General features: G+C 38.5%; 1 protein-coding gene, 3 non-coding genes and 1 pseudogene across 5 annotated transcripts; 1 reads left to right on the top strand and 4 right to left on the bottom strand.

Annotated features, from left to right (window-relative positions):
- The first annotated feature begins 386 nt into the window (after positions 1 to 386).
- Positions 387 to 3,485, top strand: LOC137731753 (protein SIEVE ELEMENT OCCLUSION A-like; annotated as a pseudogene). Its single transcript, XR_015957786.1, has 7 exons — positions 387 to 728; positions 853 to 981; positions 1,100 to 1,551; positions 1,629 to 1,729; positions 1,828 to 1,967; positions 2,071 to 2,562; positions 2,689 to 3,485. The product of XR_015957786.1 is annotated as a protein SIEVE ELEMENT OCCLUSION A-like (transcript).
- A 90-nt stretch (positions 3,486 to 3,575) lies between these two features.
- Positions 3,576 to 3,662, bottom strand: LOC137733071 (small nucleolar RNA R11/Z151). The gene has a single exon (XR_011068389.2). It is a non-coding gene; the product is annotated as a small nucleolar RNA R11/Z151 (small nucleolar RNA).
- Positions 3,663 to 3,941: 279 nt separating this feature from the next.
- Positions 3,942 to 4,094, bottom strand: LOC137733086 (small nucleolar RNA snoR137). The gene has a single exon (XR_011068403.1). It is a non-coding gene; the product is annotated as a small nucleolar RNA snoR137 (small nucleolar RNA).
- Positions 4,095 to 5,176: 1,082 nt separating this feature from the next.
- On the bottom strand, positions 5,177 to 5,248 carry TRNAT-UGU (transfer RNA threonine (anticodon UGU)). The gene has a single exon. It is a non-coding gene; the product is annotated as a tRNA-Thr (tRNA).
- Positions 5,249 to 12,119: 6,871 nt separating this feature from the next.
- LOC137732124 (protein JINGUBANG) lies at positions 12,120 to 13,689 on the bottom strand. Its single transcript, XM_068471423.2, has one exon. It carries the CDS (start codon positions 13,585 to 13,587, stop codon positions 12,274 to 12,276), a length of 1,314 nt encoding a protein of 437 aa, XP_068327524.2. The 5' UTR covers positions 13,588 to 13,689; the 3' UTR covers positions 12,120 to 12,273.
- Positions 13,690 to 16,578: the final 2,889 nt, after the last annotated feature.

A 16,578-nucleotide genomic window follows, 5' to 3' on the forward strand; every position in this document is an offset into this window, starting at 1 on the left:
TATTATTTCTTTTACATAGGCAATAACTAAATCCTTTCTCGTCTGAGATTTTAATTGAGATTGTTTATCTGTTAGGTTTGGAATCTACGATCTATCAACGTTTTCAGATAAATATTTGAAACTTGATGCAAACTCCGAATGCAACAATAACATTTTGTAAAGGTGAAAGAAGATACAGAATGGTGACAGTGCATCATGACGTCAGTAGATAAAAATATATTCCTGGAGTAAGAATGTTTGAACCTTAATGCTAACTCTTTTTAGTTTAAACCCTAATGCAAGCAAGGTAGCAGCTTTACACTGTTGTTTTTTTTTTTTTTTTTTACATTTGATATGCACCATGTAAGTACTATATAAACCCTAGTTAGCTAATACCAACTGCAACCAACACTGTGAAGTCATTGCCGGTATCCTTCCATCCCCTCATAGCTTAGAAAGCCCGACCTTCGATAATGGCCCTGGTACCTCACAATAAGGCTGTCAACCCAACAAGCAGAGGAGCCGGCCATAATCGCCCTCCTCTGCTTAAACAAGGGCGTGACGGACATCGTCAATTTTCGAAAACAGCAGATGACAGTGCGTTGGTCAACCAAATTATGCTTACTGATAAGTCTCATGACCATCCCTACGAAGTGCCTCCTCTTGCAGTCACGCAAATTCTTCAAACCATTGAGGCCATTCTTTCGCGCGTCACCAAACCTGACATCCATGATGGCATTCTAGTCCCGGTCCGTCCATGCCTAATTTTGTCGCTTAATTATGTACATAGAATCTGTAGCTGCTGCTAATTTAGTTTCATTACTTTGTTGCTGATCGATTATGTTGTTTCAATGTTGTTTGTGTGTGAATTAGGGAGCATTAGCACCGGCAGCTACACGCGCGGATGCTTTGGAGCATGAGAAGACCCTCCATGCTAACCTGAGTACCCTCCACGACAGCGTTGATGTTCCACACAGCGTGTTCAATGCAATTCACTCCGAGGTTTGCCTCTACATATATACTTATTTTCCAATTGTGACGCAACATTATTCATGAGTGCGATTTCAATTGACAGTCTAACAATACGAACATGCCAATTTTGTTGATTGATGGGAAACAGTTAATGTGCACATTTGTGCAAGGGGAAGATGCAAACAAGACAACAATGGACATACTAGACATTGTGCAACACTACGATTGGGATGAAAAGGTGGTGCTTGCCTTGGGAGCATTTGCGATCAAAGATGGCGAGTTTTGGCTCGTGGCTCAGCAATACACCACCAACCCACTCGCCAGAGCGGTTGGACAGCTTAAGCAACTGCAAGAGATCTTGGAACGTGCGGGGACTAGTTTGAAAACGAAGTTCGATGCATACAACAGTCTGGTTGGGGCCATTTTCAAAGTGACCAAGACCATTGTTCACTTACAGGAGATTCACAACGATCCCCAATTGAGCCCCGAAATCAAAGCTACAGCTGCCACTGCTCAGACCCCCACAGCAGTTTACTGGACAATTCGGGCTATTGTAGTTGCTGCATCACAACTTCTGGGAATCACAGGCTCAGAGCCAGAGTAAGTTGTTTTGTGGCATGCTCTAATTTGTTCGAGAACAAAACTATTTGGACCGCCTCAAATGACTGTTGTATCAGGTATGTGACAGAGGCGTGGGAACTATCATCGCTGGCCCATAAGCTCAAAAACATATTCGATCACCTTGAAGATATCCTCGACAGATTACATCAACTTATCTGTGCGTGTTAACCTAAAAAAGATACAGAGTATTAACACTTATTAGGCCTGTCCTGTATAAATTGTTCATATAACTAAATAATTGATTATGTGATGCAGGGAAGAACAAAGAAGAGGAAGCTTTCAACACAATCGCGCGCATCTTGGAAACACCACACATGGATAACTCGAAGCCTCTGAGGGTTTTGTTTTACAAGGATGATCAGCCTGCACTATATGACGGCTACAACAAGAAGAGGGTTGGCTTTAAAAACCTCACATTCTTTTCTCTTCTCGGAGCGACTATGTTTTGAATGTCAGCGACTCTGTTCCCCAATTAATTGAAAACTTTCTGAAATACAGGTTGACATTGATGTGCTGAAGAGGAAAGTAGTGATTCTGTTCATCACAGACCTAGACGTTGTCCACGAAAACGAGTACATTATTGTCCTACAAATGAACTCGGAAAAGCTACACAACCCTACAAGGCCGGAGAGCCAATACGAGGTTGTGTGGGTTCCAATTACGGATGCATGGACTGAAGCCAAGTACAAGCAATTCGAGAGTCTAAAAGATAGCATGCAATGGCACACCGTGTTTCACCCTTCTGTAGTGTCTCCGATTGTGGTCAGGTACATCAGGGACCCGAGGAAGTGGAATTTTGCCAAGAAGCCTCTGCTTGTTGTGATGGATCCTCAAGGCAAAATTGTGCACCAGAATGCGGTTCACATGATGTGCATTTGGAGAAGCATCGCCTTCCCTTTCACAAACCAGAGAGAGAGATTGCTTTGGGAAGAAGAAACCTGGAGGATCGAGCTTTTGGCTGATGCCATGGATCCGAACCTAAGTACTTGGGTACATACTATTCTATCGTATTTGCATCTAATGCTACTAGACTGAATATGAATCATTGTTTAAGATGCTGCATCTAAAAATGTGCAATCCGGATTCTTGAATATGTGATTTTTGCATGAATTTCAGATTACGGAAAAGAAGTACATTTGCTTGTATGGCGGAGAAGACATAGAGTGGATCCGAAACTTCACAAAGGCTGCAAGAAACGTGGCTGTTGAAGCCAACATTCAGTTGGAAATGCTATATGTGGGGCGGAGCAAGCCTAAGGAGATCGTGGTGAAGAACATCATGAACATCATCCAAACTGAGAAGCTAAGCCACATCCTTGACTGGAACCTCATTTGGTTCTTCTGGATTCGTCTCGAGAGCATGTGGCAATCCAAAGGACAACTTCTAAGTGAGCAAGGCAAAACCCATCCCCAACTGATCCTTGGAAAAGCGATCCTATAATGCAGGGGATCATATCGATGCTGAGCTTTGGCTCGAGCGACCGCGGATGGGCAGTGATCAGCCTAGGCTCCCCAGTCATGTCCAGGGCAAATGGAGAGCACATGTTGAAAAGCTTGGAGGAGTTTAAAGACTGGAAAAATAGGGCATCTGAAGTAGGGTTCATGCCAGCCCTGAATGAACACCTAGAAGGGGTGCACAGACAAGCTCCACACCACTGCACCAGTCTTATTTTGCCTGCAACCGGAATCATGCCCGAGACGGTGCAGTGCGCTGAGTGCGGCAGTCTTATGGAGAGGTTCTCCATGTTCCGCTGCTGCCTCGATTCAGCTTGAGCTCAAAAGGCACCAGTTTGATTTCTACTTACATTCGTTTACATATTTATATGTTGCTGTTACCTTATTGGTGTGAATGTAATGCGTGTTGCTGTACAATATTTGTATCTTCCACTTCAACTTTTATTTTCGGTTATCCCACTCCCGTTTTCTCTTTCTGCATATCTCCTGTACTCTCACTTGCGTTATATCAAATGAACAGAGCGATAACCAAAAAATATACAAACTTAGGGACTTCAGTGTGTGTAACATTCAGATCATTGGCACTAAGGTCTCACTGAAATCCACTAAGATATTAAAAAATTTCATCATGAGACCAATTTGGAGGAAAAATATTGGATCATGCGATCTCGTTTCCTGTCCGACCATTCAACGTCAACAGGCATATCAAAAGCAAAAACACAAGTTGTTAACCTTACAACAAAAATGAAGGATTGATTGAAGTGAGCTCAGAGACATCCCTTAATAATCAGCTTCTGGTTCTACTAATTACCAGATCAGAACTACAGCCAAGGGTTTGATTCATCGTCACTGCTCAATTATTTTCAAATTTCATAAAAAAATTATTTCAAAAAGTTAACAAAATAATAAATAAATAAATGTACCAGGAGACAGGTAACACAGTGCAAAAGCAAGAAGCAGACACGGTGCTGTTTAATACTGGTAATTCGTAATTTTAATCTATGCTTCGGAAACTAGAACATCCCCAATCCAATCGAAATTTACAGGGCGTTCACCATATGAAGCAACAACCACCACCTCACCCGACAAAATTAAGCTACAAAAAACAAAAACACCGACAGTGATTTGTAAGACAATGTCTCGACTCCGGCCCAAAACCAGACAGCAGTCTACGACCATTTCGAAAAATGCGTAGCTGCTTTTTTTGATGAATTTGGGATGGAAATCGAAGCTGATTTACGCTTCCGTTGACACGTCCTTCTGGAATTATAAACCAGCTGATGAACGTAACGCCTATCAGAAGCGACCCACAAACCCTAAACCCTAATGCATAAAACCCCTAATGAATATAAACAAATCGAAATCGAAGCGCAAGTGTAAACAGGAAGGAGCAGCGGCGCTTAGGGTTGAGCAACGCTGGGGCGGGTTTTTATAGAAGAACGCGGCGGATTGGACGTCCAACACAACCCCTTTGTTTTTGTGGTATATAACGAAAATGCCATTGGGGCCGTGGAAGGAAGCTCTGATGTGGGTCTGGGCTTAGTTATGGGACTTGGTTGGGATGGGCTCGAGTTTGTGGGATTAGGCCAAAATTTTAAGGAAACGGACCCACAATTTATTCACTACACGTATTCCTTTTTCTTTTTCTTTATATATACACACAACGAAATATTTAGGGGCAGACAAATAATTGCCATCAAATTCTACGTATGTGAATTCGAACTTAAAATATCTCACTTAAAAGTGCGAAAGAATATACATATTCCTTCAAAACTTATGGAGAAGTGAAAAACCATTGAAGGTTTGAATGGCCTACCTGACCTACGCCACCTAGGCGAGGTTTGAATGGCCCATCTCATCAAAAGGATAAATTTTTTGTTGCGACAAGAAAACAAGTGGTACACCACGTGTTTTAATCAAAGTGGTGGAAAATTTTATTTTTTAAATTATTAACTTTTTAACACACACATCTTATCATTTGTATAATGACATGTGGTGTACCATCTCATGTATCGATTCTATCCATCAAAAGGTGAGCTCCCACAAAGAAGTGGGAAAACTCCCCTACAATCATCCTGCACACAACCTCGCATTTGCGCAACTGAGTCAGGAACTCAAGCAAGACAGAAACAAATGAAAATAATAAAAAATGCCCCCATGCAGGATCGAACTACAGACCTTCAGTTTACAAGACTGACGCTCTACCACTGAGCTATAGGGGCCTGCTGTTGTCATTTCCGAACTTAATATAATTACCTTGGTATCCTGCTGACACTTTCAGAACGGAAAACTGGTGAGTGATATGCAAGTCAACAGAGGCCCACTTAGTCGAGGCTTTAGCTTTTGTGTCTGCTGAATTATCAAACAACGGTGGGAAAAAGCACAAGCACTACTAGTACATATTAGATGTGAGAGAGCCTGGTTTGAAAGTTGAAACTCGACAGAGACAGTGACCTTGTTCGCCTGCATGCAACGTTCAGAAAAACTGGGACATAAAGAATAATAAGGCTACTACTTGAATTGTTAGTGGATAAGAGTTTTAAAAGGAAGGGATATCCTGATCATCTGCTGTGACATAGTGGAGAACACTGCTCCCATCATGTTTCTGGAAACAGTAATGAAAAGGTTAAATGGATGAGGTTTCTGTCAATGTCTCAAACCTAGAGGAATATTACTAATGGTGCACTGCACCCTCACTTAACTACAAACAAAATAATGTTACATATCCAATGATCTCTTACACTTAAGGAGTTATTATTTTTACTTGTAAATTATAGTCTGATATATATATGATGATAACTCATTAAAATCACCAAAAAAAAATTCACTCGTACGTGTCAAATTGTATTTTTCTAGAGGAAGAGAAAATATCTTACATATGAGCAGGCAAGTATATCTTTTCCTCCTCATGTCCTGTACAGAGGCCAACAACTCAAATGCTAGTGAATTGGCAGGAGATCACAAATTGTTTACTAGGGTTTGTCTCCTTGATTCTGAAGGAATTAAAGTTCTGGCTCTCACTAGTGACTACTTTCTCTTAATTTCTCTTTTATAGAACAACATTGTTAATTGTCTTCATATGTTCAGATTGATCAAAAGAAAGAATAATTTATATTGAATTTTGTTTTTATTATCAATTGCATATACATTGTTTATTCGGTTTTCATGAATTTTCTTTCATTCTTTGTATTTAAAATGGTGAATGACAACCACTATTGTTCATGAACTTTAGGTAGAACTTACATTTAAAATCTCATGTTTTTTGACAATTGTATGAATAACATTTAAATCATTACTTTACGCAAAGTGAAAACGAAAAACATGACAACTTTTTAGGACATGCATGGTAAAGAAAAAGTTCATCTTTTGCACAATACATTTAAAATATATCTTGACAATTACAATGGAAGAAAAAAAAAAAAAAAAAAAAAAACTAACACAATACACCTTTAGGGACGCGTAGCGTCCGTGATGCAAAAATGTCTCTCGCATGCACGTTAGTGCATGCGGAGAGGCTATTACAAAATAAAATGTAAAATAGCACATTGCCACCCGCATGAACATGCGACAAGAGACTTGTATTTTAGAATGGTTATCCTCTCTAGTGGCGTATTAATCCAAGCATTATGTTCAAGGAGGGGAATTTAACTAAGACCTCTTGTTTTAAGAGACATAGCTATGGCTACTTAGCTAAACTCCAAACTACAAAATCCAACCAAGGCCTCAACATTATTACAAAATGCTTGTGTCCCAAAATCCAACCAAGGCCTCAACATTATTACAAAATGCTTGTGTACCCCCCCCCCCCCCCCCGCGGGGGCCTCCCTCCCTCCCTCCCACTAACAAACATTTACCGTCCAAACATCATAATTCAAACCGTTCACTCTGTTTATCATCATCAAAAAATCATACGTGCAAAAATCATGTAATTTGAAGATCATTTAGTCATCTATACGTGTTAAATCAATCAAATGTTTTGGTAACACATAGCTCATGAAGAACCGTCTATTATTTTATGCATATGAATGATTAAAAGATCTCCAAGTTGAATATTTTTTTTGCATATATGATATTTAGATGATGATAAAGATAATGAACATTTTCAATTATAATGTCCAAAAAGTTCATTAATTGTAAGTGAGGAACAAATAAGTCCCTCTTAGAGCAGCGCCACAAGCATTATCCTTCTGAATATTCATTCGTTAGGATAATACTTCTCAATTTAGTTTCGATCTAAATTGAGTTTAAACATAAATTAATTGGTGATGTTTAAATCGCCCTTCTTTTACAAAAAGACAATGAGGAGACAACTTGCGATTAATTTATGAAGTTGTCCAGTAACATTGTACGTAAAGAAAACTAAGAGAATTAGACGAAACTGAGATTGATGAACTACTAAACCACCATCTAATTAAGCCTCAAATGATTAATTTTTAATTTTTTAAATTAAAACGATAGCGGCTTTATTCATTTAAAAATAAGTACAGTTAGAAATTAAGACATCAAAAATTAAATTTGGCGGTTCATCAAACCAAAAAGAATATGAAAGGCTCAAATGACTAATAGATATGTGGATTGCGTGTAAAACCAAATTTATTCATTTTTCTATAAAACAACCCAGAGTTTCAGATGTACTTCACCAATTAACAATGAGTAATTTTGGTGCAACTCTACTAACTTAATCTTTAATTAAGTGATCTTAATTAAGTAATTGGAACAAATTAAGGCGCAATTCAAGGGGAGACGCAAATGCGTGCCTTGTGATATGGAATGCACGCCCGTTGGTTTGCACATCTAATTTCCCAAACGATATATGCAAGAACACAATCACTATGGTAATTGACTAATTGACAAAAAATCTGGTAATTGACTAATTGACAAAAAATTTGGTAATTGACTAATTGTAGTTAAAGTTAGTTAAAATAAAGTAATCCTAGGGAAACATATTAGTAACAAGCTCTCTTAAACATTGATTGGTTGATTAATAGCGTTCTCCCGCCCGCGGGTTAATCAAAAGGATTAACAAAGTGTTTTTTTGTCTTCATATGGTGAGGCCTTGGAGTCTTCTTCCAGCTCCTCAATATATTATTCTTTCAAATCAATTGAGAATAATCTAAAGTTTAGGGTTACGAGTTAAACTAGAGTTTTATTTGTTTTGAGTTTTAAGGTTTTGTGTCACATCCCGGGCCCGCTCCACCACCGTAGCACGATATTGTCCGCTTTGGACCCCGACCACGTCCTCACGGTTTTGTTTCTGGGAACTCAAACGAGAACTTCCCAGTGAGTCACCCATCATGGGAGCGCTCCTCGCTTAACTTCGGAGTTCCTACGGAATCCGAAGCCAGTGAGCTCCCAAAAGGCCTCATACTAGGTAGAGATGAAAATACACATATAAGGCCTACAGGATCCACTCCCCTGAACGATGTGGGATGTTACATTTTGGCTACAAGTTATGTTTACATTTAGTGACATGGGCTTTATAGTGCAGATATTGTCTGTTTTAGTTATGCACTTTTGCTATATTTTAGTTTTTTTTTTTTTTTTTTTAACGTTGTTATTAATGGTAAGAGAAGGGGGAAAGGGGTAGAGTTTGAACTCAAAAGACAGTGAGTTGAAATGGAAGATTAGAGTAAGCTTGGTTTCTTATGGTTATTACTTTTACTGTTTGGTGATGATGCACGTTTGAAGTTTATCTAATAAGAATTGTTTTTTTAATAAAATAATAACAAAAACTAAAACTAGGGCACTTCCATTATGAATTGAATGCTTAATTTAATTGGAATTACACGATTAAATAGTGTCTTATTTTGTAGATTTTCACTTCCTTGATTCAAACCTTATAAATTGTACATGATTTGGATCACATTTGAGGGGTATCCACTATCTGGTCTTATAAATAAATAAAAATGATGACATCTTCATTAAATTGATGACTAAGAAAGTCACATATATTACATAAAATCACAGAAGTCGTCATCTGCTTCATGCAACAACATAGAAAAACCATTCTACATATAACAATGAACTAGTCCTAAAAAATAATGCAATTCATAAGAAAATAAACTAAAAAAGAGACTCCATTAAAAAAATAAAAAACATAAAAGAGACTGGACTTGAAGATGCTGCAATCACATTGCTAATCAATCATCTATTGTATTTAGAATAAATGATATGTATGTTGGATACTTACAGCACAAGTAATAAAAGTTCTTTTATAAATGTTGTGCCAATATTTGGCTGACATTTAGTTCTTTTTAATCCCTTGCATGTTACAGATTTTAATTGTTTCTTGATATACACGATAAAAACAATAAATAACTGAGATAAATATTAATATTACTGAGTATCACAAAGCAAACAAAGTATATACATATATGAACTTGGAACAATCAATTTAAATCTTATCGGATTGGTTAAAAATGCTTCTGTAAAGGGTTACAACTTACAACCAAAGACACTAATTGTCCTAAGGCTAGTAAATCGACACTGTAAAAGAGATGATAGCAAAGCAAATTCTAATTGGTATTAGAGTCTAAAAGAAGGTTTCCTAAAGTTCTAAGGTCTTGGTTTCGAAGTGATTTTTTGGTAAGGTAAAATGAATTAAACAAGTAAAACATATAGAGTTTTTTATTTGAAAGCTTGTAGTCTATTTCGTTGAATGATTTGAGTGTATTTTGCTTCAAGTCTTTTAACTCGTTTATATAGAATTCCAACTGCTTTCCTTGATCACTAATACGAACTCCTTGAAAAAGACTTGGGATTACTTTCCAGAAAGTGATGCAACGATGGGAAAGTAATCTAAAATATCTAGGCAGAGGCATAACCAAGACGGTAATCTTGTTAATCCTGAGATGACCTTTCCTCCAAATTGCAAAGACTTTGAATTCAATGCTCCCATCGGTCGAGAGAGAGAGAGAGAGAGAGAGAGAGAGAGAGAGAGAGAGAGAGAGAAATGAGTCTGGCATCTTTGACAAGTCAAAAAGTATTTGTGATTCCTCGTTGCTGATTCAAAACTCAGGTACAACAATATTTCTAGGGTAAACAATAGTTGCTATGGTGAGGCCTTGGAGTTAAATCACATGGATTAACAAAGTGTTTTTTTGTCTTCATATGGTGAGGCTTTGGAGTCTTCTTCCAGCTCCTCAATATATTATTCTTTCAAATCAATTGAGAATAATCTAAAGTTTAGGGTTACGAGTTAAACTAGAGTTTTATTTGTTTTGAGTTTTAAGGTTTTATATCACATCTCGGGCCCGCTCCATCACCGTAGCACGATATTGTTCGTTTTGGGTCCCGACCACGCCCTTAGACGAGAACTTCCTAGTGGATCACCCATCATGGGAGCGCTACTCGCTTAACTTCGGAGTTTCTACGGAACCCGAAGTCAATGAGCTCCCAAAAGGCCTCGTACTACGTAGAGATGGGAATACACATATAAGGCCTACAAGATCCACTCCCCTGGACGATGTGGGATGTTACATTTTGGCTACAAGTTATGTTTACATTTAGTGACATGGGCTTTATAGTGCAGATATTGTCTGTTTTAGTTATGCACTTTTGCTATATTTTAGTTTTTAGTTTTTTTTTTTTTTTTTTTTTTTAACGTTGTTATTAATGGTAAGAGAAGGGGGAAAGGGGTAGAGTTTGAACTCGAAATACAGTGAGTTGAAATGGAAGATTAGAGTAAGCTTGGTTTCTTATGGTTATTACTTTTACTGTTTGGTGATGATGCACGTTTGAAGTTTATCTAATAAGAATGGTTTTTTTAATAAAATAATAACAAAAATTAAAACTAGGGCACTTCCATTATGAATTGAATGCTTAATTTAATTGGAATTACACTATTAAATAGTGTTTTATTTTGTAGATTTTCACTTCCTTGATTCAAACCTTATAAATTGTACAGGATTTGGATCACATTTGAGGGGTATCCACTATCTGGTCTTATAAATAAATAAAAATGATGACATCTTCATTAAATTGATGACTAATAAAGTCACATATATTACATAAAATCACAGAAGTCGTCATCTGCTTCATGCAACAACATAGAAAAACCATTCTACATATAACAATGAACTAGTCCCAAAAAATAATACAATTCATAAGAAAATAAACTAAAAAAGAGACTCCATTAAAAAAATAAGAAAAATAAAAGAGACTGGACTTGAAGATGCTGCAATCACATTGCTAATCAATCATCTATTGTATTTAGAATAAATGATATGTATGTTGGATACTTACAGCACAAGTAATAAAAGTTCTTTTATAAATGTTGAACCAATATTTGGCTGACATTTAGTTCCTTTAATCCCTTGCATGTTAAAGATTTAATTGTTTCTCGATATACGCGATAAAAACAATTAAGTAAGTAACTGAGATAAATATTAATTTTACTGAGTATATCACAAAGCAAACAAAGTATATACATATATGAACTTAGGACAATCGATATAGAAATCTTATTGGATTGGTTAAAAATGCTTTATGTAAAGGGTTACAACTGACAACCAAAGACACTAATTGTCCTAAGGCTGGTAAATCGACACTGCAAAAGAGATGATAGCAAAGCAAATTCTAATTGGTATTAGAGTCTAAAAGAAGGTTTCCTAAAGTTCGAAGGTCTTGATTTCGAAGTGGTTTTTTGGTAAGGTAAAATGAATTAAACAAGTAAAACGCTTAGAGCTTTTGGTTTGAAAGCTTGTAGTCTATTTCGGTGAATGATTTGAGTGTATTTTGCTCCAAGTCTTTTAACTCGTTTATATAGAATTCCAACCGCTTTCCTTGATCACTAATATGAACTCCTTGAAAAAGACTTGGGATTACTTTCCAGAAAGTGATGCAACGATGGGAACGTAATCTAAAATATCTAGGCAGAGGCATAACCAAGACGGTAATCTTGTTAATCCTGAGATCGACTTTCCTCCAAAATGCAAAGACTTTGAATTCAATGCTCCCATCGGTCGAGAGAGAGTGAGAGAGAGAGAAATGAGTCTGGCATCTTTGACAAGTCAAAAAGTATTTGTAGTTCCTCATTACTGATTCAAACTTACCCCAGAATAGTTGCTAATTACCAAAACACGTCTGAAAGACTTGAGCAAACCAAATGATTATGGTATTTACGTACCATGTAACAATTATCTAACAAATCACATCTCTATCCAATATTTAAAAAACAAATCACATCCACAAAAAACCAGATTATGATCGCATTAAGTTTTACGTAAATTGTAATTAATCTAATTAATTACATTTGCAACTCAGACCGTAAGCCCGGCGAACTGTTCACGTTCGAAACCGAGACATGCCACGCCTTCACTTCTCCATCCAAGCTCCCACTATAAACCGTAACGACGCCGCTTGACTCTTCGTCTTTAACCGCCACCAACGACTTCACCGGCTTCACGTGCCCCTCCAAAACCGCCAAACAACAAAAACTCCCGTCCTCGCCACGCTGCCACACCCTCACTGTCCGATCAGCCGATCCACTGAACAACAAATCCCCGACGTTGATCATACACAGTATAGCCTTCCGGTGACCTCTCAGAGCCCCCGTCACCGCCATGTGGTTCGCGCTGTCCTCCCTCTCCCACACCAGGATCGAACGGTCGCAAGCCCCTGAAAACAGCACCGATCCGTCGTCGTTTAGGGCCAAAGCGTTCACCGCTGACTTGTGCTTCTCCAGAGTCGCCACCAACACGTGGCGCTTCTCCCCGAACGGTTTGGCCCATACCCGTATCCGACAATCGGCCGATCCGGTGTACACCGTCCCGTCGTTCGATACCGCCACCGCGTTCACGGCGTCCTCGTGCGCCTTGACGGACTCAAGGCAGCGGAGATCCGAGTCCCGCCAAATCTTCAGGCTCTTGTCCCAGGAGACGGAGTAAATCAGGCCATTGTTGACGGCGATGCCGGTGACGGCGTCGGCATGCTGGATCCAGAGGCATTTCTTGTGGCGGCGGACGGTGACGTAGTTCTTGGGAAGTACGAAACGGCGCAAACGATCATTGACGGTGGGAAGGGAGTTTAATAGCTTGTGCCGTTTGCCCACCGTCAACTGCCAGACTCGTATTTTGGAGTCCTGGTGTGAAGTGAATATATTGCGGTTGGAAAAATTAACGGACTTAACGGAGCCCGAGGAGGCATCGTCGGCGTTGAATGAATCGTGAAGCGCGTGGGTCGTCCGATCATAGACGTTGATCTCGTGGCCGGATGCGGCGTAGAGGAGGTTGTGGTGGATGGCGAGGCAGGTGATGGGGAGGGAGGGGCGGCGGGGCCTGAGAGTGGCGAAGCAGAGGTGGGAGACGGAGAGGTCGAGGGCGTCTAGAGGGGAGAGTTTCTGGAGGGAGACGACAGATGGCAGCGTCTGGAGGGAGAGGTTGCTTTGGAGGCTGCTACTGCTGGTGTCGCTAGCGCTAGTGCTAGTGCTGGGAACATCAGAGGTGCTGCTCGTGTCGGAAGTTTCGAGTTTCGTCGGAGATGGTGAGGTCTCAGGTTTGGAGAATGGGATGGTGGATTCGCTGTTGGCGGAGCAGATGGCTAGCCAGGATCGGACCCTCATGGCGTCGTCGGTGATAGAAAAGCTGAGTCGAACTATGTATATGGTCTATATATAGGCAAAGAAGATTTTGGACTTTGGTGTGTGGGGTGCCGCGTGGAGGGCGGGAGGAGAAGTAAATGACGAAAAGGGAAGGGTGCGATCGGTACGAGACCCGTCTGTCCGATGGAGGACGAGTTTCGCCGGGAGGGGTATGTTGGTAATTTTATGGGGGTAAAGAAGTGGGGTCCATCCACTGGGCAATACGCGTCTGTGGACAACAAGGAAGAGGCTGGCTTTGCCAATTGGCATTTGCTTTTTTTTTTGGGGCGGGGGGAGGAAGATGCTAAAGCCAGAAAGCGAGGTTTCTTGTTCAACCAAGTCGGCTTAGGGCTATCCTATGCATGTCTGAGCAGCGACCATGATCATGCAATTGACTCGGAGAAGTTTCGGCATGACTGTTTTATTAAGGTAGTTTTTTGTCGAGCGAGATTATCGCAAGACCAAAATATATAAGAGTTACATATTTTAGTGAGTTTTTCTCTTTAATGAGAAAGAAGCAAATGTATTTTATGACATTTTGCATGTCTCACATTGTCACATGTTGTGAACATCTACTCATAAATGTAGTCGTAAGTATATCAACTAATAATATTATAGGTCAGTGTGATGGTCGGACTTATTAGAGACAGTGTTTATTCAACGTCTATTGTCTCATAAAAATTTGAATCCTTAATTATAAAATTACCATCGAACAACTTTATATACGGATTTTTCGGGACGTTAATGTTGTTTTCAGTCCCAGTGTAGGACATACATATATCTATTCCAATTTCCAACCGAGCCGGATAATTTAAAATAAACTTAAAATATGCAGTAGTTTTCAGGGATGTTTGAAACATTTTGTTGAACGAAAGTCGCTATGCAAGAAAAAACAAAGTCATGACTATTTAGGGAATGCTGCTAAGTAAGCCAGGAAAGATTCAAATATGAGATTAGTTTCTTAATCACGCTTGTTATCAGATGACTCATTCCTTGTAATTTGCAGAGTAATTAAAATGCCACTTGCGCTGTAATTATCTATCGTTCTAGGAAGAATTATTCGTTTGATTAGAGTACAAAGTATAAGTCGCAAGAATTACAGTGACAACTGCCAAGATCCCTTCTCTATTTACACAAAAATCAGATCGAGGCATATTGTTGTTTTGTTTGCTGAAATTTAGTGGATATTCTCTTGGGAATATTGTCTCACGGTCGTCTTTTATATTTATATATATAAAGAGAGAATGATAATCCTTATCCGAAAAGTGATAAGACAATACTAAAACGAAAGACGAAACTTTGCGCTTGCTATATATATTGTTAAGGTATTCTCAGTCTGAAAGGATAAATATATGTACAATTATCTTTGCCTTAGATATTTGTAACGTTACTCAACTTTGTTACAACAATGACTTCCCCCTAGTTCTTTCGGGAAACCCTAGGAGTATGGCTGAATACTTCTTTTTGTTACCACTCTCTCTCAATGTCAACATTATGTCGAAAATATTCTTTTGATAAAATATGGACAGCTTCTTAGCCGGATTTCGCTCCAATATTCAGGAAGCAATTAGGCATGTACCATCTTACACACAAGATTCTAAAAAGTGTTAAGCGCTAGTTAGATGGTGGGCGGGGACCTAACGCTTAGGCGTCTAAGGGGTCTAGGAAGTTTTGTTAATTTAATTTAATTTATTAATTAATATATAAATAAATGTCTACTTACACTTAAAAATTACATAATTGTGTTGGGATATATACATTGCAAAATGACTATTCCTCCACGTATCCAACAAGTCTCTTACAATTTATTGAAAACTAAAATGCATATATGAGAGTTGCGACCTAAGCGGGTCTAGGTGAGCCCCTAGATAGGTTTAGGCACCAATTTTTATTGTTTAAACGCCTAAGAATTAATTGTGACGGTGCCCAACCGCCTAGGCAAGACCTGGACGAGAAATAGGCAGGTACTTTTAGAATAACGACCAAGTATTGACCACATGTCTATAGTTCAGTATTTGTGCCCTTTTTTGGGTCTATAGTGGAGTGCTATAGGCAATATACGGTTACAAGCAAGACGAAAGTATTATCGATCCAGCTTAGAGAATAGTGGAGCAGAAACCCTTTTAAGATGATGTTGTGTATGTATATATCCTGCAAACACTCAAACACGCAAGATTATGGAAATCGGTATGGTTGTTAACATATATTTTTTATATCGTGATTTGGCAATGGGCAGAATGTAAAGTTGTGAACTATCTGTTCTAGCAAAGCGGATTATCATCTTAAGAATATTATCAGCAAGATTACAAACCTCAATCCCTACTTAACATCACATTTTACTTCCTTTTCAGATGCATATATGTACAGTAATAACTTTAAATAAAGGATTTGGAATCAAAACTTATTTTGTCCCCCCTCAAAGTGGTAGTTCTTTATTGCAGAATTAAAGATTTATTTGTCTACCTAATTAATATAATTTATTACAGCTTAATTAAGAATATTATCTGGATTTTAGCCTATGCCAACTCATGGAATGATAGCTTACTATATGGGGATAAAAAGTGGCATTGGAAATTATGATGTGACCGGCATTACCAAGAAATCAGATGTCGACTGTCAACTATGAACACCAGTAAAAGTATCATGTCGACCGAAAATGGTATTTCCAAATTATTAATCGAATAAAATTGTCATGCAGCACACTCCCAAAGTTAGCTGTGAACACCAACCTTTCAGAGTATTTTCGATTCTAAGGGTCACACTATTACGTAAGGCGCTAGTTGAATGATGGACAGGGATCTAATGTCTAGGCGTTTAAGGGGTCTAGACAGTTTTGTTAATTTTAATTAAATTTATTATTTAATATATAAATAAATGTTTACTTACATTTAAAAATTACATAATTGTATTGTGGTATATACATTGCAAAATGACTATTCATCCACGTATCCAACAAGTCTCTTATAATTTATT

This window comes from Pyrus communis, chromosome 16 (genome assembly GCF_041283825.1).
Source record: "Pyrus communis isolate YQ-2024b chromosome 16, ASM4128382v1, whole genome shotgun sequence".
In the NCBI taxonomy this organism is placed as follows: Eukaryota; Viridiplantae; Streptophyta; class Magnoliopsida; order Rosales; family Rosaceae; genus Pyrus; species Pyrus communis.